Source organism: Chrysoperla carnea, chromosome 3, assembly GCF_905475395.1.
Source record: "Chrysoperla carnea chromosome 3, inChrCarn1.1, whole genome shotgun sequence".
Classification (NCBI taxonomy): Eukaryota; Metazoa; Arthropoda; class Insecta; order Neuroptera; family Chrysopidae; genus Chrysoperla; species Chrysoperla carnea.
In genome coordinates, this window is record NC_058339.1 from 29,970,686 (window position 1) to 29,998,101 (window position 27,416).

A 27,416-nucleotide genomic window follows, 5' to 3' on the forward strand; every position below is an offset into this window, starting at 1 on the left:
ATTTCATTTTTTAAGTAATATTATTATTATTATTATTTTAAATTTTTATGATTTTTTTATTGATTATTAGAACAGACATATTAAAATTTTGCCAATTGAACATGAAAAGAAAAAAATCAACAATAAAAAATTAATAATTAGGGGGAAGTATGACTTAAGGGATGAAGCTCTGCTTCTCACGATTTCTTTTTATTGCTTTAAGTAAAACAGGAATGGAAGGAATTACTAAAGGTAAGAAATTATACTATATTTTAATTTAGTACAAAAAAAGCTTTAATAAAAATCATCCCTTAAAAAATAACAACAGTAAAAAAATAATACTAATTATAAAAATAATACTAATTATATTAACGTTGCCCATACAAAATTATTGAAAATATTTAATTTTTAAATTTCTCAATTTAATTTTACACCTTGTAATGCAGTATTACCAATTAAATTGCTCCAATAACTTGGACTGAGCAAAAAGTTTAAGTTGAATAAACTTAAAACTAAGTTACATATAAAATAGTAGAATAAAGTTTTTGTTGTTATATGTAACACGTATAAGCTGAAAATAAAAATATTCATGTTAGTAATTATATTTATTCATATTAGATTGCTTACAATGTGAAAAATATAATAGTTTTATGATTTAATTAATCGGCTTACTGCAGTTTTATGCCGGCTTTCCACTAAACGGACAAACAAAAACAAAACTGAAACTTTTTAAAAACTTTGTGGAGAATGGCAATTTCGTTTTGTTTTTGTTTGTCTGTTTAGTGGAAAACCGGCATTATTCACAATTTCTCCGACTTATGCACTTTACCGAAGGTTAACCGGAAGGGGCTAGTAAAAATGATTTTAATGTAAAGATACATTGAAAATATAATATTCTGAGGAATCATCAAGTTTTATTAGGTCTCAAATTTTCACATCGTAAGATTATATTTTATAAATTTTTTTTTGTATACTTACAATTTCAATATTCTTCGTGCTCGTGGTAAAGTTGATAAATCATCTTTCACACAATATTGCCGTGCTCCCAATATTGCCGACAATAAATAATCATCAACGTTATATTCGCGGCTCAATATACATAAAGTATATTCTTCTTCTTTATTTAACCGTTTCGGCAATTCCACAAATCTTTGATTTTTAAATCGCCAATCTCTCATTGTAAAATACTGTAATAGTTCAAGTCCTAGGGAAATTCGATTGTGAATGTATACCATGCTGAAAATATAGATTTAAATTATTTTTTTGTATTTTATACGTAAGTATAATAATTTATTTCAAAACATGTACATTCCAAAAACATATCTACAAATAAAACAATTTTCTTTCATTCATAAAACTGTACAAATAGTTTCGCGTAATGCGATAACATTTTGATGAATCTTCCCAAGTTAGTTATATATTTTGACATCTTGAATATGAATTGTTGTGATAAAATGTATTTTTGAGTGTATTCAGTCAAAAGATTTTCAATAATTTTGGTCTAAGGTGGAGAAAATTTACCCCGTAGTTTTTAAGTTGCTGTATTAAAAAGAAATATGAAGTATATATGTCGCAGCCAACTATCCTAATTAGCCGTTTTATAGTTTAGGCTTTTTACTTAACGGCTGCATTTAACTAGCATCCTGGAATAAATATAGTCATTCAATCAAACAGCTAGACTAATGACTTTGATGAAAAAAAGCGGGACTGTTAATTGAACAGCTAATTAAGCTACTTGGCTGCGACATATAAACTAAAAATTAGTGTACCTTATAAGTAAAATATTAGTGTAATGATTTAAAAATGCATAATACGTACAATCTTGGCTGGAAGAAGATGAACATAAGAAAATCAATAAAATATGCAGGAATTGTATGGAGCATAAATGCCAAAAAGTAGTGAACATATTTATTTGTGTGCATATCTCCATCTGGATACCAAATCACTGGCCAATCAAATGGATATTTATAAAATACTTTTTTACCTTTCTCCAAAACATCCCTCCATGTATAATTGATAATATCATGAGATGTTGTTGCATTGTATACATCTACAACACCATACCTGGAAGAATTCCTTTTTAGGATATTTTTGATTATTACTATCTACTATATTATACGAAAACCCTATTTTATTCGTTAGGTGCAGAACAGACCTGGCGTTAACGTGTGTACTGTTTGAAAATTATTGTATGGGTGGCAGGCTTCTTGTGATTAATGTATCTCTGGGATCCAAATTTTGAAAATAGAACCCACAAAATAAAATGCAATAAAAAAGATTTTCAAAATTTATAAATTTGATCTTTCTGATAACAAAACTTATTTTAAGTAAAACGATGATATCTTCCGGTGATATCTATATAAAAAATTCAAAAATTCAATCGGCTACAAAAATTTCCCTGGCACCTGAAATAAAAAATTTTTTTACAAAACTTACTTCTGTTTAAAACTTCTTTCATATGCTGCAATTATCATTCCATTTATACAAATGTCAACTGGAATTACATTTGCCAGATTATGTGGATCAACCATCATTGTGCGAATTACTCCTTTACCACCGGCAACTAATAATCCAATTGGTCCATTTAATGAATCAACCCAACCCGGTATTGGTTCATATAAAGCGGGGATTACTAAAAATTGTATATTTCATTAAAATTTTATTACGTTTTAGTTCTGGGAACGTTCTAGTATTACATAATATTTATATCCGGGAAAATTCATTAAGCTCAGTGTTGAATAGTGTGTTACGTTGATGGGGAAGATGTAATTTCATTGATACGTTTAATTTCGAATAAAATGTTTTAATTAAGGACTGCCACTGAGCATCATTGGAGGGTGGATTTGAGTATGCAAAAATCTCAGAACGAAGGAATCTCAGCATGATTTTTTACTATTTGTTATAACTGTGCTGACTGACTAATAAAGTATGATACATAGTTGTTATAATATTTTTATATACAATAAGCTAGACTGATGAGTTGGTTAGATGGGTTCGCAAACTTGCTCGCAGGACTATGATCAGTCAATGTGTATACTTTAATTACTACTTGAACGTTCCTTGTGATGAAGTTGTCTTACCAATTGAAGGTCTCACTATGGTTAATGGTAACTTTGTACTATATTCTTCGATTACTGTTTCTGCTAAACGTTTTGAGAATGTGTAGCAATTCGGATGTGGACTGATTAGGCTGCCAAAAAATTTAGGAATGTTATTAAATATGTAGCAAATAAATAATTCATTAAATGGCATTTTTGGAAACTATTTAAAACTAATATTAAGATCTTAGATAACAATATCAATCTCTTTTTGCACAATATTGGATATGCAACTTTGTATACGCTAATGTAATCTACATATATTATCTGAGTATATTTTTTAAGTAATATTTCGAGTTTCTATAATCTTTTGTACAAATTAAATGAAAGAGTGGTTAAATTTGATTAATTTTTTTATATCTGCTTGTTAAAATCTGAATAAATATATTCTTATAGTTGAACATAAAAATTTTGGTAGTTCTCTATTTTCGCCTATGTTGCATAATTGCTATATAGCATTTACGAAAAACAGGTATTTTTTCGTGGTTTTATTAAATAGGCAATAAGAACTTTTTGACCTAAACGAGTTACTCAAAAGAAATAAATTTCGGAATTTTTTAGACCAGTCCTTAACCTGAAAAATAAGTCAGGATTCAGATCCAGTGCCACTCATATCAATTGTTAGAATCTCCCCAAAAATATTTACAGCCGAATATTACTCCGATAATTTTCAATAAAGACTTAACTATTGTTACGCAAATGGTGCCTTGGGTCGTTTATACTAACGATAAAAGGTGCAAAACTGAATAAAACTGATAAATTGCTTCAGAATTTTTACATATTTTAGGTTTAAATAGATATAGTACAGTAAAAGATGTAACAAAAATAAAAAATAAAAATATAAATAAAATTTGGTGGAATGTGTCAAATATCATTCGTAAATCATGACTTAGTTGCGCAATGTTTCTATTTGATAATGTTAGTTAAATGAAATGGTCCATGTAAAAGTTGACTTAAAAATTAATAGATAGGCAAATTGTATTACGGATATTTTATACACGTACAAGATTGCATATTTCATGACTAATATGTAATATAAGTTGCCTATTTATTAATTTCTTAAGATAAAAAATACATTCCTCCAGATCACAACGATCGCGATCTGAAGTACATTTTGTGGACGGTTGTGAAAAAGTTTCACAGCCATTTTCCTCGAAAACTACTCGTTAAAAATTTTTGTGGCTGTGAGAGCTTTTGATCAGAATGATCAAAAGAACATTTAAGGTTATTGCAGAGTCCTTTAAAATTGATTTGAAAAGTTAAATTGTTAAATATATCAAAGTAAACCAGAATAAAAATTATCGGAGTGGGCTTTAAAGGTTCTTTGGGAAGGATTCTAACAATTTATTTTAGTAACGATCAAATAAGAGTTCAGAATCATTTTTCTAACTTTAATCTAAATTGCATTTTATCTCATAGTAATTTGAATAAATTACTTATACTTGTATAGGTAGTAATTAAGATTCACACTGAAATATATTCAAAGTGCATTAACATATGTTGTGGGTATTAGATCTAGGTGAATAACTCCAAGCTAAACTTGTAATGTATTTCACTAGGTATATATGAATATATTGCTTACATTGTGTACAATATAAAAAATAAAAACAGAACTAGTTTATTTATAAAATACTATTTTACTATATAACTAGGGTCATGGCATAATAAAATCATGTACCTATTTCATATGATATTCATAGACACAGGTAGGCAGTATTTTATTTCGGTGAAAGTAATATTGTGGTTAAAATTTTAGAGATTGGCCTCCACATAGCAAATTGTTTAATATTGCATTATTATTTTATTGATATCAAAATTAGAGTTGATACAAATTCGATTGTAATTGGAAAAGACCTCGCACAAATTAGATGTAATTTGCATTTCGGTCAAATTTTTTCAAATTTTGGGAAATGATAGTTTAAGTCATTCTGTATAAAAGTTCCCATGGTTACAAGTCATGAAAATGACAGGAGTTCAAGTTATTGCTAAATTAAAGTTGGAAAATTTACTCATTTGTATAAAAAAAATTATTGTAATTTATTAGTCAAAAATTATGTACGTATATATGTAGCTGAAAATATTGTTCTTAACGCTGGAGTTTATATTATTGATCCACTGAACATTTAATTAACACTGCTTCTTCTTTGAATTTCGTAACATATTCTTCAAAAAAACAATAATTAAAAAAACAACACGCTTACATTAAAAAACACACGTATGCATGTAGTTATACATATCTGCATCTGTATTTGCCTATACACACATATGCATATATTATACAAATAAGTACATTTTCCAATTGTAATTTAGCTGTAACATGAAATCCTGTCATTTTCATGACTTGTGACCATAAGAACTTTTTTTTAGAATGACTTAAACTATCATTTGTCAAAATTTGAAAAAGTTTGACCGAAATGCAGAATATACAGGATGCTTTTAAGCAAGTGCGAAAAATTTAAAAGCAAATTTTTGAACCAATTTTTTGAAAAAAATTTCATATGGATATATGCCCAAATGCTTCGTTTCTGGTATTAAAGTTTTGAGAAAAAAAAATCTTTAATGTCACTTTAAATATTTTTTTGAAATTTGTTATACAGGGAGGACCATTTTAATCTATTATGGCTAAAAGCCCGTTTTGTAGTTAACCAACCAAAAAATAACTTAAACAAAAGTTGCAGAGTTTGATGGAGACCATCGTGTTCTGATATCAGTAAATTGTTAAAAAAAATATCAGCAAAAGTACATTGTTTACAAAAGATCGAAGTTTTGAAAAAAAAGAAAATCCTTAATTTTTGTGTTTGTTTTGACTTACAGTGTACTATTAATATTACTATAAATATTATTGATTGTATTTTTTATCTTAATTTTGATTGAATTTGTACCAACTCTATTGCGTTACACAAAATTTTGTAATGAAATAGTGCGTAATTTTATTAGATTTTTATCGTTTTTTATTTTAATTTTATTAATATTTCGTTAAAATAATTTTTACCTTGGTTGCAACATATCCAATGATTTTATATCTAAGGTATCCACTAAATGAATAATATCGTCAGGTTTTTCTGATGATGGATATATTTTTTCTTCAAGAACATCAACGTCAACATGACAAAAGGCTGTCGATAAATGTAACACAGACTGAAAATTGAAAACTGTATGAGAAGTGTGCAACTATATATAGAAAAAGGAAACAGAGGTTGTTTTCAAGATTGGGCTTAAAATTTTCATAGTCGGTGACTTTTTTTTTATAGAGGGCCTAACAAATTTTTAATTGAGTTGCAAGCTTCTAGAATATTTATTGAGAAGTACCTATATTTAAATAACAAATGCAAATTTATCAATACGGTTTTCATTAAATATTCAACCCCAGAAATCGTCGGTTAGGAGAATTTTCGTAAAGAAAAAGTTGTGTTGATGTCTGTTTGACCATGAAGACGTCGGTGTGTAAAAATTTAAATGCATATGACCTTAGATTTTAATAGACTCGTGGACCCTTCCACATATAGGTTTTCAGACAACTTTTGGGATATCAAAATACGAGTTTATTATTTATTATTGAGGTGTGAATTGTTCCTATGTAAACATAATAATTTTCCACAATATTCATCATAATAATTTTCCATATATTCATCATTTTTGCATAACGTTTCCGTTTTATACCTACGTGTTTTAACCATACGATAATTAGTAACCATAACAAATCTGTTCATAATACGCAGTTAATTATTGATACACGAAAAATACGATTTTCTATTTCCTATATACCTATAATTAATTAATCCTGCTGTAACCTTGTACTTCAATTTGATTGATAAGAATTAGTTAATTACATGAAAAAAGTAATGGCCATAAATTACACTTAATTGTAAGGATTCATTAGTATTTTTAGTATTTTTATTTAGATATTAAATTAATGTATAATTCATTTTTTGTTTTAATTAATTAGGAAGATATGTTTAACTACTGAACTTGTCTATAAAAAAGTGTAACTAATTGGATTTAATAATAAATCATTCTGATGAGTCATATTATATCATCAAGTTTAATTAATCAAATTAGGAAATTATCATACTTAATTTATCAAAAATTATTGAATCTTAATTTAAAAGTACTAATTAATTCGAAGCCAAAATTTAGTATTTAGAAGAAATTATCTATATTTAAAGAAGTGATGTGCCGACTTTGACTTTGGCCGACTAGCCGGCTAGCCTATCTGCCGATTAGTCGGTTGTAAAAAAGCTGACTAGTCTTCGAAGCCGATCTTTGTTTCGGGAGTATACTGTTATCTCCATGGCGCTTCATATACAGCTTATCGCACTCATGTCATATGATTGTACGATTTTCATTGTGCAATTAAAAATAAAATAAAACTTGACTAAATAAAGGAAAACTTACCACAACATTTGGTAATTGTAAACAAAATTCCATAACATTTTTGGTACCTTTCAAATTGAATGCAATTGCATGCTTCAAATCGGCTTCTAATTTTAATGATGCCGCATTATGGAATACCACACTTACATTATCTTTTAATTCCTGTATTGTTTTTGTGTTTAAACCTAGATTTGGTGCTGTAACATCACCATCTAATGCAACAATTTTATCTAATACTGCTGGTTCACTTTCTCGAATTTTATCAAAGATCTGTAAATAAATAAAATTATATTATTAGTAATATAAGAATCTATTATCTGATTTGTGGGTAATGTTTCTAGGAGATAAAATATACAAGCGCTTATCTAAAGACGGGTTATCGGGACAATTGCTCCTTTCAAGAATAAAGGAAGGTAATTATTATAAGTAAATATACTCTCTTAAGAAAATTTCAGAAATTCGGAAAACCTTTTTTTTTTCCAAATTAAATCATAATAATTTTCGAAATTTGAGGGCAAAAATACAAAAATTGAGCACCTTTGTTCATTGGGTGGGTAGTTTTTGAGATATCGAATAATATCGTATATAGGGACTGATTTTCCAGGGCAATTTCTGTATTCGATACCTTGGAAAGTTGCCTTTCTATGGCAAAATTAGGTATCGGTATTGCATAATTTGAAAAATTGACTTTTTCTATTTAGATTCTTAATGCACATTCTATACCTTCTTTCATTAAATGTTTAGAATACTGAAACAGTACCTATGCTGAGTGCGGAAAATAGTAAATTTTATACGGAAGTAGATTTTAAGGCATACGCTAAGTGAGTGTTTTTACCGCTCGAGTTTGTAAAAGATAATACACACGATTTTGACACTTTTTTTTACGAATGCTAATTTCCCATTGAGTACGATTTTATTTTTCCCAACATACCCCTTTGAAAAAATCGGAAAAACTCAGTGTATAAGGTAATTTTGTACATTGTACCAAAAAATACAATAATTGGTTTCATTTGATCCCTAAATTTAAAATTACCTTGGCGCACATACTACCTTAAATGTGTATTTCTCTTAAAAGTAGTAAGTATATGGTTGAGTAATTTAAATAAACGCAATTATTTTCTTATTTTATTCATGATGCTTATTTGCGTATGACTTTTTATAAAATAAAAATTTAACGAACTGTAAAACATTTTTTCGAGTAACATTACCAAAATTTTAATATTTGATGTATAATTATAATAGCATCAACAAAAAACTATAATTTTTTAGTAATTAATTAATTGATTGGCTAATAAGATAATAATATATAATTATATTTTTTTTATATCATAACAAATTTTTTTTGACAGTAAAGGGTAATCTTGTAATATAAGTATATTGTTCTTTTACCTTGATCTAAAAACAAATAATGTACAAAAAAAAGGAAATTATTATACATATCTCCTGGCGATAATTTTTTATACAAAAATATCTATATAATTATAAAAATTTGGTAATAGTTATTTTGAAATTAAGTAATAGTTAAAGCAATGGTGCGTTTACGTGGCTTCGCTCTGTAATATCGGCTGGCTATTGGTATCTAAACTTCTAAAATGATTTCTAACTTTTCGTCCATTTAAACCCATGTCCCGAAAGGGATAGGAATCGAGATATAAACGATGCTGGTGAAATTTTATTTTTTAAATTTGTTAATTGATACAAACTACGATTAACAGAAAGCTTACAACCAATGTATATCACAAAATTTTTGGCAGGCGAAACGTACAAGCGATTTCCGTGCAAGGAATTAAAAAAAATTTCCCGCGTTCTCCACTTGAAATTTCCAGAGATTGTTACTGAATATTTCCTCATTGCTCACAAAAATTGCCATCTGTTTTCACTGGGTTGTTTTTGAAATATTAATTTTTTAAGGCGTCGAAAAATCATAGCTTCTTTAAATCGGATGGCGATAAAAATATGTATAGCTTCCTGTGGACTTCAAAAATGTTTCAATGCCATTCTTTTCAATAAAATGCCATTCCACTTTCCAACCCCAATACCTTTAACATTGATTGGGCTTATCAGAAAATATGTGATCATGAGCATATGACGAAAGATTAGAATTAGCCAGTCGGTTAACAGAGCGATGAATATAAATTCAACTATCACTTCTTAAATATTTAAATGTATTAAAGCGTATGGGATCTAATAATTCTAACTTGGCAGTGATTAATTGAAATTAATTTATTTTATGAGTTTATATAAGATGTTTACGGCTTTTGAACAGTTAAACTACAGATCCTATCCCTGGGATATGCTGTTTAATATTTAAATTCAGGAAAAAATGAGATAGTGTGTAAGAAAAATATTGCTATAAGTAGAGGCCTATTTTCGTTGTTATATTTTTTTTAAATTATTTAAAAAATCACAAAAATATAATGCCTTAATGCCAGGAACTATGCTCTTCCCTAAATAAATTGATAGAGCCAAAGGAATCCCATGAGAAATACTGTAGAGTTACTTTTAGATGTTATCATTTAAATGGAAAACTTGTCTGTCCTTTCTTTTACCTTGATCTATAACCAAATGAAAGTAGAAATTTGTATATAATTATTATATTCCTATTTCTATTGGCGATACTTTTTTATTTCATAAATTTGGTAATAGTTGTTTTGAAATTGTGTAAGTTCAACTATTACTTTTGAAATATTACATATGTTTTGAAGTGTATTGGATTGAATAGTTTTGGGTTTAATCAAATGGGTATTGATTAATTTATATATATACTTATAGAGCAATTAAAACGAGTTGTCAGAGTCGGAATGTCGTAGCCCGCAGGATATACCGTGTTTATAAGTAATTTAAAAAAAAATTGCTCAATATTTTTTGTCTCACATTTTAATTGATCTATGATCTTCTTTTATATTGACTCTACGATATGGTCGAATACTAGAATCTTAGCTTGAAGAAAAAAATTCCACAGCAAAGCAGAATGGGAATAACTTTAATCGCTGAGATGAAATTTTTTTTTAAATTAAAAGTTAAATTAAAATAATTTTTCCATTTTTTCAATTTTTTTAAATTTACTTCATTAAAACTTTTAGTAACCGAATATATCACACATTTTCCAAAATTTGCCTTACCAGCTCCTATTCTTTTTTTTTTGTTACCTAAAATTAAATTGGCAATATCGAGTTGGTTGGCAATTGAGTCTAGGAAACAAAATTTGAACAAGAAATTGAATGTTTCCTACACCAGAAAACGTTTAAAAAAGTGTTTCCAAGATTAATGATTTAGTTCGCTAATTTTTGATAGTAAACTGATTATGAAAAAATAATAAATTGATAAAATGCAGATGTTGGGATTAATGGTGTTAATCGATATATTGATTATTGGAAAATAAAAAAAAATAATATAAAATTGACTCAAAAAATATTTTTACAGTAAAATACAGTTCAATTCGATAATTTCTTTAAATTGATACATTATCGATAGTTTCTTTTAATTCTCATCAATTTCACAAGATAATTTTTTGACTGCAATTTAATAAATGATTTGGCGCCAGTAGTAATTAATCTACTAAATTATTAACGATTTAATTTTTATTTCCTGACTAGCCTTTAAAAAATTGTATAAAATACTATTATTATAATAAAATTAATAATAATCTAAAATAAATAATAATAAATTAATACATAATTATCGAAATATTAGACAGTACAAAAAATTCCAAAATACACAAAAAAAATTTCACTACTTTGCATTTAGGTATATCATAATTTATTTATAAGTCATTCAATTTCATATATTTTAATTATTTACTTTTTCTAATAAATTTAATAACAAATAAATTTTATTAAATAAATAAACAAGTTTTTATCTCATATTTTTAACTTAATTTTCAAAAATAAATTATGCATTTTTAATTTGAATTAATTTTATTATTATTATTACGACTATAATAACGGAAATTATAAATTTCTCTAATTAATTGTTTTAGTGCAATTTATGATAATGTACATTTTCATATAGTTTATCTTCTAAATACATAGTAGTAAAACCTGAAGATATAGCTTCAGAGAACACATCAACACAGAAAATAAGATAATCTTAACATTATTACCTACACAATTGTTTTGTGTACCTATTCGCACCGTGTGTGAGTTTTTTTGGAGGCATTTCCATGGTAACGATACACTACTTTAATTATAGAAGTGTATGGATGCATATATAATTGTATGGATTGTAGTTATGACTGACATTGAAAATTTAATATTATTGTCTCACAAATTATGATAATTTACATTTGAAAAATAATATTTGTGCAATTTGATTTCTTATTTTCACAATTTTTAATGCATTAAGTTTAATTAATTAGTGTTTTTCAATAATTTTAATTTGACATTTTCTATGACATTAACATGTAAAAAATTGCAAATCAGTCATAACAGCCTCCTTTATCGCCAAAATTTTTCACTGGAAGCGCTGGCATCGATTTTATTGTCCCTACCATGACTACACACACAACGAATACTATACGTATAAGAGACAACTGAATCGGTCGCAGCGTGGCAAAAATTGTTTTAACAATTTTCATTATTTCGGTAAAATATTATTCGCAATTATGTAATTTCTTTCCATAAATATTTAATCAATTAAGCTAGATAACTAGAATCAACTAAGAAATTAAATTATTTTATATGCTAAAATGCTGTAAGTTTCATATGACTAAGTAGCATAAAATCAAATTTTTTTAGAATATTAATAATTTACTTTAAAAAAAATTGTATTTTAAATAATATTAATATGTTATTATTATTAATATTTGGTAATAGTAAATATGTTTATGTAGGTACGGATGCTTTCATAAGAGTTCGTTAACATGATTTCTAAACACTATCTAAAAACATTAGGTATTATATTTAATTTTTGTAGGCAGTGGAAAATTTTAAATAATTATTACTTATATAAATCAAAATATGAGAAATATTTCATTTAGTTTGAGAGTTATAAATAATTTATTTTTATACCATGCATATATGTAATATGCAAGGTATACTAAGTTTAGTTCCAAGTTTGTAACGCTTAATATTGATGCTACCTACGCACAAAATTTTGATATAGGTGCTCATAAAATCACCTAATTAGTCCATTTTCGGTTGTCCGTCCGTCCGTCCGTCTGTCCACTCGATAACTCATAAACGAAAAAGATATCAAACTGAAATTTTTACAGCGTACTCAGGACGTAAAAAGTGAGGTCGAGTTCGTAAATGAGCAACATAGGTCATTGGGTCTTGGATCCGTAGAACCCATTTTGTAAACCGTTAGAGGCAGAACAAAAGTTTAAATGTAAAAAATGTTCCTTAAAAAAACAAAACAAGTTTTGTTTGATACATTTTTTCGTAAATATAAGTTCAAGCCCTCTCTTTCTATTTTTATTTTGTTCTAATTGATGAATAAATCCAGAAAAGGCAGAAAAAGAAAATAAATTTTTCTTTGTAAATTGTACACAAGATTTAATTACAAGGCTGAGCAGTTAAAAAGATAAATCCAAGCAGAAATTTCTAGACTATAACTGTTATTCAGACTTTTTAAAAAAATATACTACAAATGTTCCACAATAATTCTTCTATGTAAACAACAAACTACCATAAAACATCCGTTATTTATCTACTTTTTGGTCCAAAAAAATTTATGTGGAAACATTTTTTAGCTCATTTACCAGAAAAATAAACAAGCTTTCAAGTGGTTTTAGTTCAATTTTGGTACGCTTCTAATATAGAATTCTTTATGTAAAATTTAGGGATAACATTTCTCATTCTTTCAAGGATGATCAAAATTTTTGAGCAATATAATTCAAAACTAGAAAATATTAGTTTTCAAACGAGCTATTGCTGGTTCTAATTCGATGATTTTTCGCAGAGATACAACTGTTTGCAATTTTGAAGAAATTAGTGTTTTAAAAATTTTCCTTTAATGCTATGGTCAAAATAGTAATCATGCGCAAAAAGAAAAAATCTAATGTTTTTTGGTCAATAGTTAGGTTTTGAAATTTTTTATAAAAATTTCCTTATTCAAATTTATGTTAATGGGTTTATATAATTACTAGCGGCCCCGACGGACGTTGTCCCGTAAAAACGTAACTCCAATTCATGAATACCTATACTACGTTTAGCCTGTCCGCTAAACCCATCCCGCTAAACCCCAATTTAACTCCTATTTATTGGAGTGGCCTGACCTTCGACCTTTGGCCTGACCTTTGATAGTAGAGCTCGCTGCGCTCGCATATGGCTCTAATAAATGCCTATTGACAATACCTGAATACTATTAAAAATACATAGTACACATAGTATACATAATGTGATATGATTTATATGCGCTCCCACCATTTAATGAAATTTCATTTTTTTGGTACGGAGCCCTCAAAAACAGTTGTACTGGACCAAATTGTAAATCTAAACCATTCTCGAATCTCCACGAACACACACAAAAAATTTCATCAAAATCGGTCCAGCCGTCTAGGAGGAGTTCAATTACACACACACACACACAAGAAATATATATAAATATCTGGTAAGGTGTGATATAATATGATAGTATGTTAATAGTTCTTGTTTTTATACATTAGGTCCTGCAGATGAGAGTATGTTTTTACTTTTAAAATATAGAATAAATATTATGATGTCATGAACTTATGACTTTTTAAAATAATAACGAATCAATGATAAAATTAATTTAAAAAAAAAAAAAAACAAGGTATTTAAAAATTTATTTGTGTACGAAATTATTTTAGTTTCTAAATTACATGAATGAAATATATCAATTTGGAAAAATACAGACAATAAATTTATTATACATTTACAAAATTATTGGCCCTCCAAAATAATTGATGTTTTTTATACCCAAGTGTTTTTTACTTTTATAAAAAACAGATTTAATGTATGATTCAATGAATACAGAGATTTCAAATAATTAAATATAGAATGCGATATTGATAAGGACTCATTTCTGTCCCACAATAACAATAAATAATTGTTTAAAAAAAACTAAAAAACACGCTTTTTTACGATAAAATTTTTTTTTTTAATTTAAAGAAAATATTTTTTACCTTTTAGTTCAGCTAGTTACAAAAATGTGTTTTTAAGTTCTTTTAAACTATTATTTATTTTGTGTTTTTAAGTTTTTTAGACTATTATTTATTTATCAAAGATTCAGTATAAATATGGTGGGAGCGCAAGTAAATGTGTATATTTTCAGATATGGAAATCGTTAATCCTGAAAACCCTGATCAATATACCTAATCAAATAAACCAAAATCAAAATTATTGTATTGTTATCAGTCCTTGATAAGTATGCCAAATTTCGAGTTAATCATGTTCAAAGTTTCCGTTACATACTAAAATACTAACATGCGTGTTATAAAAAGTCATACGATTAGATGTTTTCTTTGTATATTCTGGAAGGAAACTGTGTGCCTAATGAAAGAATATATTTTTAGAAAAGAAAAACAACGATAAATATTACTTGTAGGATGCCAAACTTTACCTCAACTGCAATTTTTTCTCATAATGTTACATTTTCAGTAATATTTCAACTTTTCTACAGAGCGCATATGTATGCATTCTCGTTAATGTCCTTTACAAGCAAAAGTTTGCGGTTTTAACATATAAATCCTATATTGAATTATTTTTAAAGGTATGCTTCAAGATTAATTTGTAAAACTAATATTCATTAGTTAAAAGCATGACAAATATTTTCTTATAAAAAAAATTATGCCAAACGGCACTCGCTTTTCCATAAAATACATTCAAAGTGATGAAATGAATGGCATTTATATATTATTTCTTCTATAAGTGATTTTCTTTAAATCTTTAGGCATCAAATATTTCAAAAACAATAGTATATATCGAAAAATTTTACTCTTAATTTTCGTCTAATTTTCCCAAGTTCGAAAAGTCCTTGAGAAAGTCTTTCATAAAGATGTTTTATGAAATGTTTTTATTGAATTTTATTGAAATATAATAATGTTGATTAATATTTTGATTTCATTCCAATTTGTCTAGAATTTTATGTCACTACTGTACTTTTACACAAAAAACCTTAGTAAAAAATATTAATAATAAAATTATTGAAATGAATTCCATTTTTTGTGTTAAATTAAATAATATGCAGGTATCTACATTTTATTTGGTTAAAGACGTGTAAATTATGTAAAAAAATTCCTATATATACATATTTAAGAATAATAATAAATTAATCAATTTTTAAAGTAAGTAATTCAATTTGAGTGTAAAGAAAGTCTTTCATATCATTATCATAAATGTGATATCACCGTGGCAGTAAATATCCAAACAAAATATAAGTACCTACACACTTCGGCTGCAGATCAGTGAACTATAACCAAACTGGAATGGATTTTAAATACGTTACGTATATAGCGTGGAATTTTCCATACATTATATGATTGTAAATTTATTTATTTTTTGTAAATAAATTGCTTATAATCATATTTGACCATTGATTTAAATAACAAAAATAATTAAAAATAATTTTATCATATATAATTTGATCGTATATAATAACGATTAGATTCTATTTTTAATAATGAAAGGTAACTTTCTAAAAATATCGTATTTAGGATGACCAACGCATAAATATTTGACTTACGTGGGTATTTAAAATTTTTTGATTTATTACGAAATTATTCTTTCAATAATTGTAAAATTAAAAATTTGCGTAAATTTCTATATAAAATCAATTGTTTGAAACTTACATAAACTGTAGGTAATTGTAGCAATTGAAATAGTTAATTGCTTCAAAATTCTGTATATAAAGAGTCTATATCGAAGAGCACTTAGAAACTTTATGAGAAATTTTTAGAAATTTTAAAAATTAGAGAAATTAGCTATTTTAGAAACATAAATATAACTTATTAATTATTAAAATTATAGAAAAAAATGTAAAAAGGTAAGAAAAATGTAAATTAATTAAGTAATTTTCAAAATTAAAATTTTCACAAATAATTAATTAATGAAGCCTCTATTATATGGTTAATAATGGTTCACATTAGATAGAAGAATATGTGAAGACTTCTTAAAATTTTATGCTCTATATCACTTTGGGTCCGAATTCGATCATTGACCTTTAATGTTCTTTAACCAAATCTATATGAGTAGGAAATACAGAATTCAAACTAAAAATTTCAATTTTAGTAATATTAATTACAAAATTTTCAAATTTAAAAACAGTAATTAATTAACGAATGTGTATATCGGCGGTATTATTGTTACTTGAAATTTTCACACGTTTCCAAATAAAAATATATGAGGCTCGTAATGACGAACCCATTCAAAGTTTTAAATGTAGGTATTCATTACCGAGTGTGTATAGCCAATCTCCTATAATGCAGGCAATGGCCTAAAATAGCTTAATTAGTGGAGCGGAGGAATTTGGGACACAACCAAAGTTTTTTAGAATGTTGAATTGCATAGCACGCGATATTATAAAAATTATAGCAGATCTTAACTTGGTCCTTAAAACGCCTGCTTTCAAGATACTAAAAATTCAGAAATAATAAATAAATAGTAAATAATTATCTTTTATTTTGGATTAGCATAATTCTCTCATATCGTCGTAACTGAAGAAAAAAGGAAAAAATTGGTTGACTCATACCTACAATATACAATTTGAACTTTTGGGGTACGATTTGGTAACAACATTTAATAAAAAATCGAATAAGAAGTAATCATCAACTTATTTCTCATAAATTTGGATAATTAATGTTTCCTCATTAATAACCAAAAAATTACAAAATATTACTTTATTAGATATTACGAAAATCGATCATTAAATTGATTTCATAATATAAAAGTTGTATTAGAAAAATTTCGTTAAAATTTGTATTGGTAAGGTACTTAATTTTTTTGCATGTATAAAAATAAACTATTCAATAAAATTAAATCATACCATTAAATAAAAAATTAATGATTAAATGCGTAAATGCTTAAGTAAAATTTAATTTTTGGTATTATAATTATTGTTATTAATTTTAATGCATACAGCTATTAAAATTTTTATTTCACGCAATTTTTTAAAATCAAAATAACATTATTCTTAAGGTACATTCACATTACAGGACAGTTAATATATAATTTTGTATGAGTAATTTTTTACTATTATCTATAATTAGATTTAAATTTTTATGTGTACGCATATATCATAATAGTATTTTTACTACTCTCATAATTATATATATTGGGATTTAGGCTTTTAAAATTTATTAGGTATACCCGTATAAAATATATCAATAAATGTTAAGGCCGAGGGAACACTAATGGAAAAATGATGGGACATAATTTTAAAATATTTCCATTTCCGCTTTGGAAATGTTTATTAACTTTTTCTTGAAAATAAAACATAACTTTAGGCAAAATATATATTCTTTTGGAAAATCATATGCTGATCACAGTGAAGGCCATCAAATATTTTTCTGAGAAGTAGTGTGCCTTCAAAACTCTCCTTAAAATAAAGAGCTAAGTAGCTCAACAAAAAAAGCACTAGATGAAAAAAATTTTCTAACAAAACTTGTTTAAAATGACATATTGCCTATAAAAAACTCTAACAATAGGGAAATTCGTTACTGCTTTCCCGGAAAATCGTAGCTGTCATCGTAAAATATAATCGTCTTTGTATTTTCTTACATCGTGTTTATTTGCAAAAGTGATGAATTTTGATTACACGGGTTCAAAATTTCATTCAGTACCAAAAGATCATATATGAATATATAAGAATGCGAAACTCCTATGCCGAGCTTTAAGGGCCCGTAGCTGAATTCACGGTGTCTATCTGGACGCCTTGAAGAGATCATTATTATTGTTTGGTAGGCAATATAATAAGTGTTATAAGTTATACCTATATTATCATGCCAGGCTTTGCAAGACGCCGATGATGTCCGTCTTGGTCATATACTTACAAACAAAATATTCACATATGTGCGATTATGTGTATTATTTTGAAAAGAAATAAAGGAGAATAGATAACCCAGTAAAATTAGCAAAGATGCAATTTAATTAAAATATAAAATTTATTTTATTATTTTAAAGTACACTTGAGCATCCATTAAAATGTTAGAGACATTCTTAAGTATTAAAATATTTTACGATCTGTTTAATATAATTTTATTAATTTCAAAATTTATAATGATGTTAATATAATCATTAATTAATATTGGTGTATAGATATATTAATATTTATATTTTTATAATTATAAAATTAGAATATTTGTTAAAAAATGTGCCGAATAAAAATTAAATATTATTTTATGTTAAAAATTATGTAAAAATTTTTCACATGTAGTGTGAATACACCTTAATTTTACTTTTACGCATAAACAAGTTTTTTTTGGAGAAATATTTGAAAGTTAAAAAAAAATTTTACCAAAAATTATGGCTTATATAATCTAGATATATTTCAAAATATGTGATAACTTCAGTATATAATTATAATGATTTGTTATAATTTTCAACATATCCGAGTCATGTTTTGTGTTTTTTATTGACCACCAGTGTCAATAAATTTTAAGTATATTAAACTGCTTTTTCTTAATTTCAGCGATATTAGGTATTCGCATGCGTGAGTTTTTTTGGAGGCGTTTACATGGTAACGAAACACTACCTTAATTATAGAATTGTATGGATGCATATATAATTGTATGGATTGCATTTATGACTCACATTGAAAATTTAATATTATTATCTCACAAATGTAAATAAATAATTATGATAATTTACATTTGAAAAATAATATTTGTGCAATTTGATTTCTTATTTTCACAATTTTTAATGCATTAAATTTAATTAATTAGTGTTTTTCAATAATTTTAATTTGATATTTTCTATAACATTCACATAAAAGAACTGCAAATTAGTCATAACAGCCTTCTTTATCTTATATTCTTCTGTAATTCTTATAATCTTAATATTATTTGAATTTGTAAAAATTAAAAACGATTACTAACGAAACTTTAATCATTAACGGTGACGCATATTGAATGGTGTTCAGAACAGTTTCCCAATCTATTTTACGGGTTGGCTATTGGTCTATCATGAAAATAATACAAAATTGTTTCCACTTACCGGTAGTTTAAGTATATTTTTGATACGATCTTGTGGTTGAACACCACGTTTTTCTCGGATAATAACATATAATTTTTTAATCGGTAATACACGTATGACCTTTTCCAATAAGATTTTTCCCATAAATCCAGTGCCACCAGTTACCAATAAACTTCGACCTCTGTACCAATCGGTTATTGACAAGTCATTTTGTGTATTTGACATTTTAGTTATTGATATTTAATCAACCTCTGAAACAATTAAAATAAAAATTATCATTTTTAATTGGGTTATCATTTATTTATAGTTTTTTATTTATTTATTGTTTAATTTTTTTCTTTATTTATTGTTTAATTTTTTTCTATTCAATCAAGGTGAAGATATTAATTATCACCTCTATGCTCGCATGATTATTAAGATTTTAATATTCAGGGTTGTTCAATTAGATGTTCCCACGTAAATGGGGTAAATTCTGGCCAAGCCACATGTTACCACTTAAACAGTAGAGACACATTGTCCAAATAAATGTTACTAATTAAACTGGGGAGGCATGTTCTTTAAGAACATTAAGAGTAATACTTTATTTTAAATAATGCCTTTTTTTTAAAATTATATATTTATCTTATATAATATGATCTTAAAATACATGTTTAAGTAGTAACACCTATTTGTACAAAATATTTCCCATATTAGCGTGATAACATATTATTGAACAGCCCTGTATAAATTTTAGTTGTACGTAAATTAGCTGGTGATGTTGAGTCTTGATTTTTACTTAATCGGAAATTATAACTTAGTTGCATGCTCCTTTCTTATTAATAAAGGACTCTAGCTCGAAGCCAGTATATCTACTATTTCAATACGAAAAAATGTTTAATCTCTCCCTTTAATCTTTTACGCCATATGCCCAACGAATTGTCGTTGGTAGAACATTGCTATCTATAATTAGTTACAAACTGAAGAAGTGCAACTATAACAGAATCTTTCCATGAAAAATATTTTAAAATTTTAACTGCGGGGGAATGTATTTAAAAAATTTAAATTACGAACATAAGTTATTTCGGCAGAGTTTCATAAAACTCTGATCTCTTTCACAAAACTCCATGTTAAGGGGCAATCTAAGATCGTCGTATGGACAAACTTGAATAGAAAATTTTACAATTATTGTGGATCTATAAATATGAAAAACGGAGGTATTGAATCAATTTGTTGAAAAAGTAATTTGGTAAGAATCGCGTAAAAATTTTAGGAAACCGCGAACATCATCTTCATCTTGATTCCTAGATATGATATAGACTTTGTCTTGGTCTTAATCTAGCCTTGTGTGACCAAGATCTGTCTGTGTATATAGATGGCGGAGCATTTACATAATCAATGTATTTTTTTTTAAATAAATAATTTCCCATAAAATTTACTTAATTAATTGTAATATATAACTCTTTACTCTATTTGTAAATAAATAATCTGCAAACTAAAAATTGTTAAAAAAAATTAAAATTGGGTTTAAAAGGCACTTAAGGTAGTACCTACACGAAAGTGATATTTCAAGAATTTCTCAAAACTCAGAATATAAAATATTTAATTCATAATACACATGCTGTTAAAATTAGATGATGATTTACCATGCCATACATGAGATATTAGCAATTAAAAGTGACGCAATTTGTACGTGTACATGGGAGAAGCGTATAAAAATACACAAATTTACAAATATTATATTTATTTATCAATGAATGACGTTCGCCATCTCTATGAAAAACTAATATAATGTAGAATACTATATTTAGAAAATATATTAAAAAAAATAAAAATTATTTACCATATAGTTTCGATAAAAAACTTAAATAAATAACTCGTTTTAGCGATTTTTTTTTTGTGGAGAGGATATAGAAACTAATGGTAAACGTATATATCATAGTGTGTGTCTGTATACGTGTAGGAGATAAATTAGTGTGTAACTACAGTCTTGTGAAAATAATATATGGTATATGTATAATAGTCATAGCACAGTTAATGCACTGAATGATAGTATTAGTCCAAAACTTTTTGACTGGACTGTCGCGGAGGAACAGTCGAATGCTTTGGGTATGAATGCTTTGGGTATAATGAATTGCTTTGGGTATATAAAATATAATGCCTTATTATTTTAACAATCTTTTATTGACAAAAATCATATTTCGAATATTTCCTTTGTCGGTAGGTAATCGTATTTACTTATAGTTCGGAGCTATGTTTTTTGTATTTAATTTGCTTGGAACAAATCTTTAGTCGATCAAAAATTAGCATTTTAGGCTCTTGTGTATTAATTATTTGGAAATTATTTATTCCTTGAATGGCGTGTGACGTATGAGTAGGTTTCTATCAGGAAAATGACAAGTAGTTTAGCAACATTTTTACTGATGTTAACCAGGAAGTATCATCATCAGAGTTTTAGTTATGTATCTACTTGCTTTAATAAATACACAATAAATAAATTGTTTATATCACCTGGTGGGTTTTGTAACACTAGTAATAAAAGAAGCTATGTCTACAATATAACAGTGTTTTTAACGCGCGACCCAATAATATCTTTTTAATCTGTAATATTAAATATACTTTTACTAGTAATCCAATAATTAAAAATTGACAATATAAAGGGTAAATGACATATACATATTTGGAAACAAAATTAAGACCTTTAATATAGCACTATTACTGATGAAATTTATTAAGAGACATTACAACAAAATACAAATTTTGATCGTAAGCTGAACTTATAAATAGAAATTTTTGTACATACCAATAAAGTAGTCATTAAAAACTTATTCTATACGCTTAAGGATGCTTTTGTTTATATGAAGTTATACTAAGTCTAAATCAACATTAAAAATTTTAATGGGAATTACCCGATTATTTAAATAAATAAATGACTTCAAAATTAGGCACATTTAACATTGGTGTTATGGGAAAACGGTGGATGGATGGTATGTTTTCATAGATTTCTCCAAAACTACCAATTCGGTGGAAATTAAAAAAAAAAAACTATTTTAATTAAAGTTACCTTAATAAATTATTGGAAACAAAATAAAAATTTATTGTGCCCGACTAATTAAGGATGTATGAGCACGGTAGTAGGCACACAACTTTAAAAAAAATATATGTTTTCAATTTTAATGTTAAATTATGTTATAACTTTACAATATAAGACGTAAAGTAAATATAAAATTTTTCGGTCTTACTACCTTAATTGAATATTCGCCAATTGTAGTTTTGAGATTAATGCCAGTTCAAGTAATCAAAATCTGATTACGCTTAAAAAATATCTGATACCGCCGTACGTGCAAAATACGTACAAAATAAGGTGGGCAAATAGTATTTTTTGTTTCAAGATACCTTGGGAACCCTGGGTATACCGGGCACCAGATACCTGAAGCTCGATTCTGTCGCGATATTTTTAATTTCTTATAAATCAATTTACCTCACAAAATTTTCTGACGCTCTAACGAATCGAATATGGAAAATTCAAATTCAACTTACTGTTCAAATTTGTCGAACTTCATTGCATCGTTTCTACGACTAACTTCAAAATACCAAAGAAATAAATATCTATGTCAAAAGCTCAAGGTCTATACGTACTAGGAAAACTACAAACAAGGACTGATTGGGAAAAACATAATTATATGTATGCTTCATCATTAAAAAAGGTAAATTAATTAATTATTAATATATTTATATTTAATTTTAAAATTAGCTATAATACCTGGCGTTACTCGGGTGTTATAATGTAATTCTATTTTAAGCTACCGGTTATCGCATGGAAAAATGATTTCCCCATTTTCAATCTTCCCTTGAAATTAAATGACAATCGGATAAGAAAATTTTTTTTACTTTATTTTTTTGTGAAAGTTTAACTATTTGTCCCAACAAGATTCAGATTAATTAAAACCCAATAAAATACCGTTTATATTTATCGATTATTCAATGTGTCGATGACTTAACATATTAAAGTGTTAACGTAAAGATGACTTTTAAAAAGTTAACTGTTGTATGTAGTATTATTACTATCATATACATTAAATTTAATATTATTTTGATATGAAGCTGAGAGGCTGAGGACATTATATGCAATTTTATTCAAGGCAGACCAGATTATAATATACCTTCTTTAAAGTCGATTTTTTTATGTATGTATAATGTACATATAAAACTGTTTTCTAATTATATAAGTTCTTGAATATAATATGTTTGTAAACAAAAAATCAAGAATATAAGTTCATAATTCAACTTTTATAAGTTCATATTATATAGTTGTTTTAGAATATGTTTAAATTATTTCTTTTTACTCTCTATCATAGGTAAGGAGTTAAAGATAAAGGCCTTGTCTTTATTTATAAAAATATGAAAGTTGCAGCTCTCCAAATATTTCCAAATACCAGGCAAGATTATGTATGTGAGGGCCTAGCTTTAATAGGCATGTTTAATAAAATTTTTTTGTCACTTCAGGTGAAGAATTCTCACTGAACGAGCAGAAAAGTGAAGTTGATTTTGGAAAATCTTTATAAGCTCACCTATACCGCGCAAAATTGGCGCCATGATGCTTAAACTTACTTTTACATATGGGAGCATCTTTTCCAACATGTTTCCTAGTGGGACATTTCTTTCGAAAACTTTTAGCATGGGCTTGCTGTCTATATGTTTTAATAATAATTTTTACTTAAATGTTTTTTAAGTAAAAATCATAAAATTTATTTTTAATATAAATATTAAAAATAAAGATTTTCTTAAAATTTTGAAAAAAATATATTTAATTTTACATTATAATAAAGTGTTCCACTCTAGTAATGTGACATTACAATCAATATAAAATAATAATAATCACAGACAACCTTCATAAAGTATAAAAAAAATAATAATTTTATTTTGTATGTATTATTTTTATTTTGTATATGGGTTATTAATTATAATTATTATATATTTTATAAAGTCCTATTTATATGTGACTGATATGTTTATTAAAATATTATCTTAAGTATTAATTTTAATTAATGCACAACTATAAATAATTAAAGTATAATGTCACTCATCAAATAGAATAATTATACAGGATGTCAACTTAAATTGACTACATATGGAAAACTTTTTTTTTATTGGGCTTACGAAAATAGTTATTCTTTATAAAAATCTCTACTTTCGAAAAAATTAACATTCAGCTATTCACTTTTGACATCAAATTATCTGTTCAAAATTGTCTTCATTTCTAAACGCCCTTTACCATTCCTGCCGAACTTTTTCAGTTTGTGCACCCTGTACATTTGATGTCAAAAGTGAATAGCTAAATGTTAATATTTTCGAAAGCAGTGATTTTTATAAAAAATAACTTTTTTTCATAAACCTTATAATAGAAAAGTTTTTCATTTGTAACCAACTTAAGTAGACACTCTATTTGTTCCGGTTTTTGTACACTTGTATATATTTTGTTTACTGTACTTTATTTAATACACCGTGGCATGGAAAAAAAAGCTGTTGTGAATATTATACTTAGAGAAGAAAAATATAACACTTCCGAAAGAATCTTGTAAAAGTTTAGAAAAATGTTTTTATTTTCAATTTGGATATCTCAGAAACTTGGCTTTAAATAAGCAAATTGACCAGATTTGCATCTTTTTTTCTGTGTTAAGTAGAGGTTCAGTGTACGAAAGTAAAGAAAAAGTAAGAGTTTGAAAAGTTTAAAATTATAATCACCCAAAAAATGCCCATAAGAGCTTATATTTTTCTTGAACTTGCGGTTGATTAAAGTCGAAAACAGTAAACTATACAGTGATTTAAATTTATTTAAATTTAAGCTTTAAAGAATGGAAATTTGGTTTTCTTTATAAGCATTCAAGGAAAAAAAAATATTCTGCAATAAACGCTTTAATTATTAAAAACCCATTTCAAAAACTAGGACATATACGTATTCAATAATTTATGAATGATAAATTATTAAAAATATTTTTTTAAATTTCATGGTTTAACCCTGTCTTTACTGAGTGCACTTGATTGATGAATTAATCTTTACTAAATTTAAGTATTATTTAAGTACTTTTTAATATTGCAAATACTTTCGTAATATACTCGTTTTTTTTAATACTATATTTTAGACAATTTGGCAAGATTATTATTATTTTGACATTACCGAAAAAACATGTTTAGATTGTTACCTTTTTTTATTTAATTAAAATAATTTTGAAACAAATTTATATTTTGTATGATATCTTTTTTATTTCTGTAATCTGTCTGGCAAAAATAATTTTACATCACGATCGATGACTTTCGCGTAAAAGGGTCTTCATTGGCTTCTGCTTTTGGATCAGAGATATTATCAAGTTCTTGAGATTCCTCGAAACAACAATTCTAGTCTAATAATTATAATATTCCCTCTCGTTTATACTTCGAGAAATAATGATTTTAACTGTTTTTCTTTTCGAAACATTGATACAATCGCCAGTTATTCATTATACTATGTTAACAAAAAATTCAAAATTTTTCTTGAATTTTTAGTGAATTTTTGGATAATGGGCGTTGTACGTTATCGATCTAGTTTCCGATATATCGAAATATTTATGTCTTTACGATGTACCTACTTTAGTAGAAATGAATCGTGAAGTAATTGAATAGAAAATTTAAGTAATTGAATAAAAAAGAAGTATGAAATTAAGAAAAATTATACGAAAGCTTACATACTTTAAAGGCTACTCCAGGAATTGAGCCCTATTTAGATCAAGTGGTGATCTAGGAATTATAAATTAGCATATTTTATTTGTGCCTTATTTTAACACAAATAACGCCGAAATGTTATTTTCCGTAAGCTCAATTTTATAAATATGTCTGGAGAAAATATTTATTCTTTAAGTAAAATGAGATTCAATTTTAATCTAAATTGTGCAAATTGTAGTCTTCTTTGACATTTTGACACTGTAAATATGGGTTTCAAGAATCTATGTCTAAATGAGGCACTGAAAACTGAATTATTAGTTTAAACGTATTTCCGATTTACACACTCCATGCAAATTCGACATCTACCGTATTATTAAGCTTTTTGCAAGCCAGAAAGTTAAAAGGAATTAAAGCGAGTTAGAAAATAAAAAAAAAATAAATACCAGGGAATACAAAACAATGATGACCAATATTATTTTCCAATCAATCGCACAAAAATCCACCGCACAATGCACAAAAAATTTCACACGAATCCAAAATTTTACACCTAAAAAACAAGTTTCAAAATTCTTATTCTTTTGAGACATTTATTATAAATATGTAGTAATTAACACACTTTAAAAGAATTTAATATAATTAAATTAAATTAATTAATTAAAATTTTGGATTGTAAAAAATACAATTTAATTTTGCATTGGCCTAACGCAACGGTGGCTACTGTGTCCGCGACAGCATACAATGGACTACAATTGGATTACTTTTTGTTTGTTTTTTTAAACTAAACTATCGTCAAACATATAATAATACAATTTACTACTTTTTGTTTTTATATACTTAAAATACCACGTGCAATGGAAATTACCAAAGTGTATGGTACTCCCCACTTGATCTTGCTAAAAAATAGTTTAAGTATAGGTAAGTAATGTAAACTCAAATTAAATACACACCGTGTGATGATACACCGTGTCGTGGAGTATAAGAAGATATTGTTATGGGTTAATGAATTTTATATTGTTGATGAAAAAAAGGATGCCTAAATTGGATTCAATTTTTGACAAAAGAAATTTATATCATTTTGGACTGTCGCCAAACCTTGCCTTCAAAATGTTCACGTTGCCTTCAAAGCTTTTATATGCTCTAGAAATCTTCCAAAATTTTAAAAAAATTATCAAGTCTAGTATATAATGAACCATGGGAG

The 27,416-nt window shown here is 26.5% G+C and overlaps 1 protein-coding gene across 1 annotated transcript; it reads right to left on the minus strand.

Moving 5' to 3' along the window:
* Positions 1-360: 360 nt before the first annotated feature.
* Positions 361-26,862, minus strand: LOC123295344 (putative fatty acyl-CoA reductase CG5065). The gene is made up of 10 exons (XM_044876657.1): positions 26,835-26,862; positions 26,662-26,765; positions 19,565-19,794; positions 7,473-7,721; positions 6,070-6,215; positions 3,060-3,169; positions 2,416-2,611; positions 1,798-2,043; positions 958-1,215; positions 361-550 (listed from the first exon to the last, which is right to left on the minus strand). Exons 3-10 carry the CDS (start codon positions 19,766-19,768, stop codon positions 397-399), a joined length of 1,563 nt encoding a protein of 520 aa, XP_044732592.1. The 5' UTR covers positions 19,769-19,794; positions 26,662-26,765; positions 26,835-26,862; the 3' UTR covers positions 361-396.
* Between the last annotated feature and the right edge of the window lie 554 nt (positions 26,863-27,416).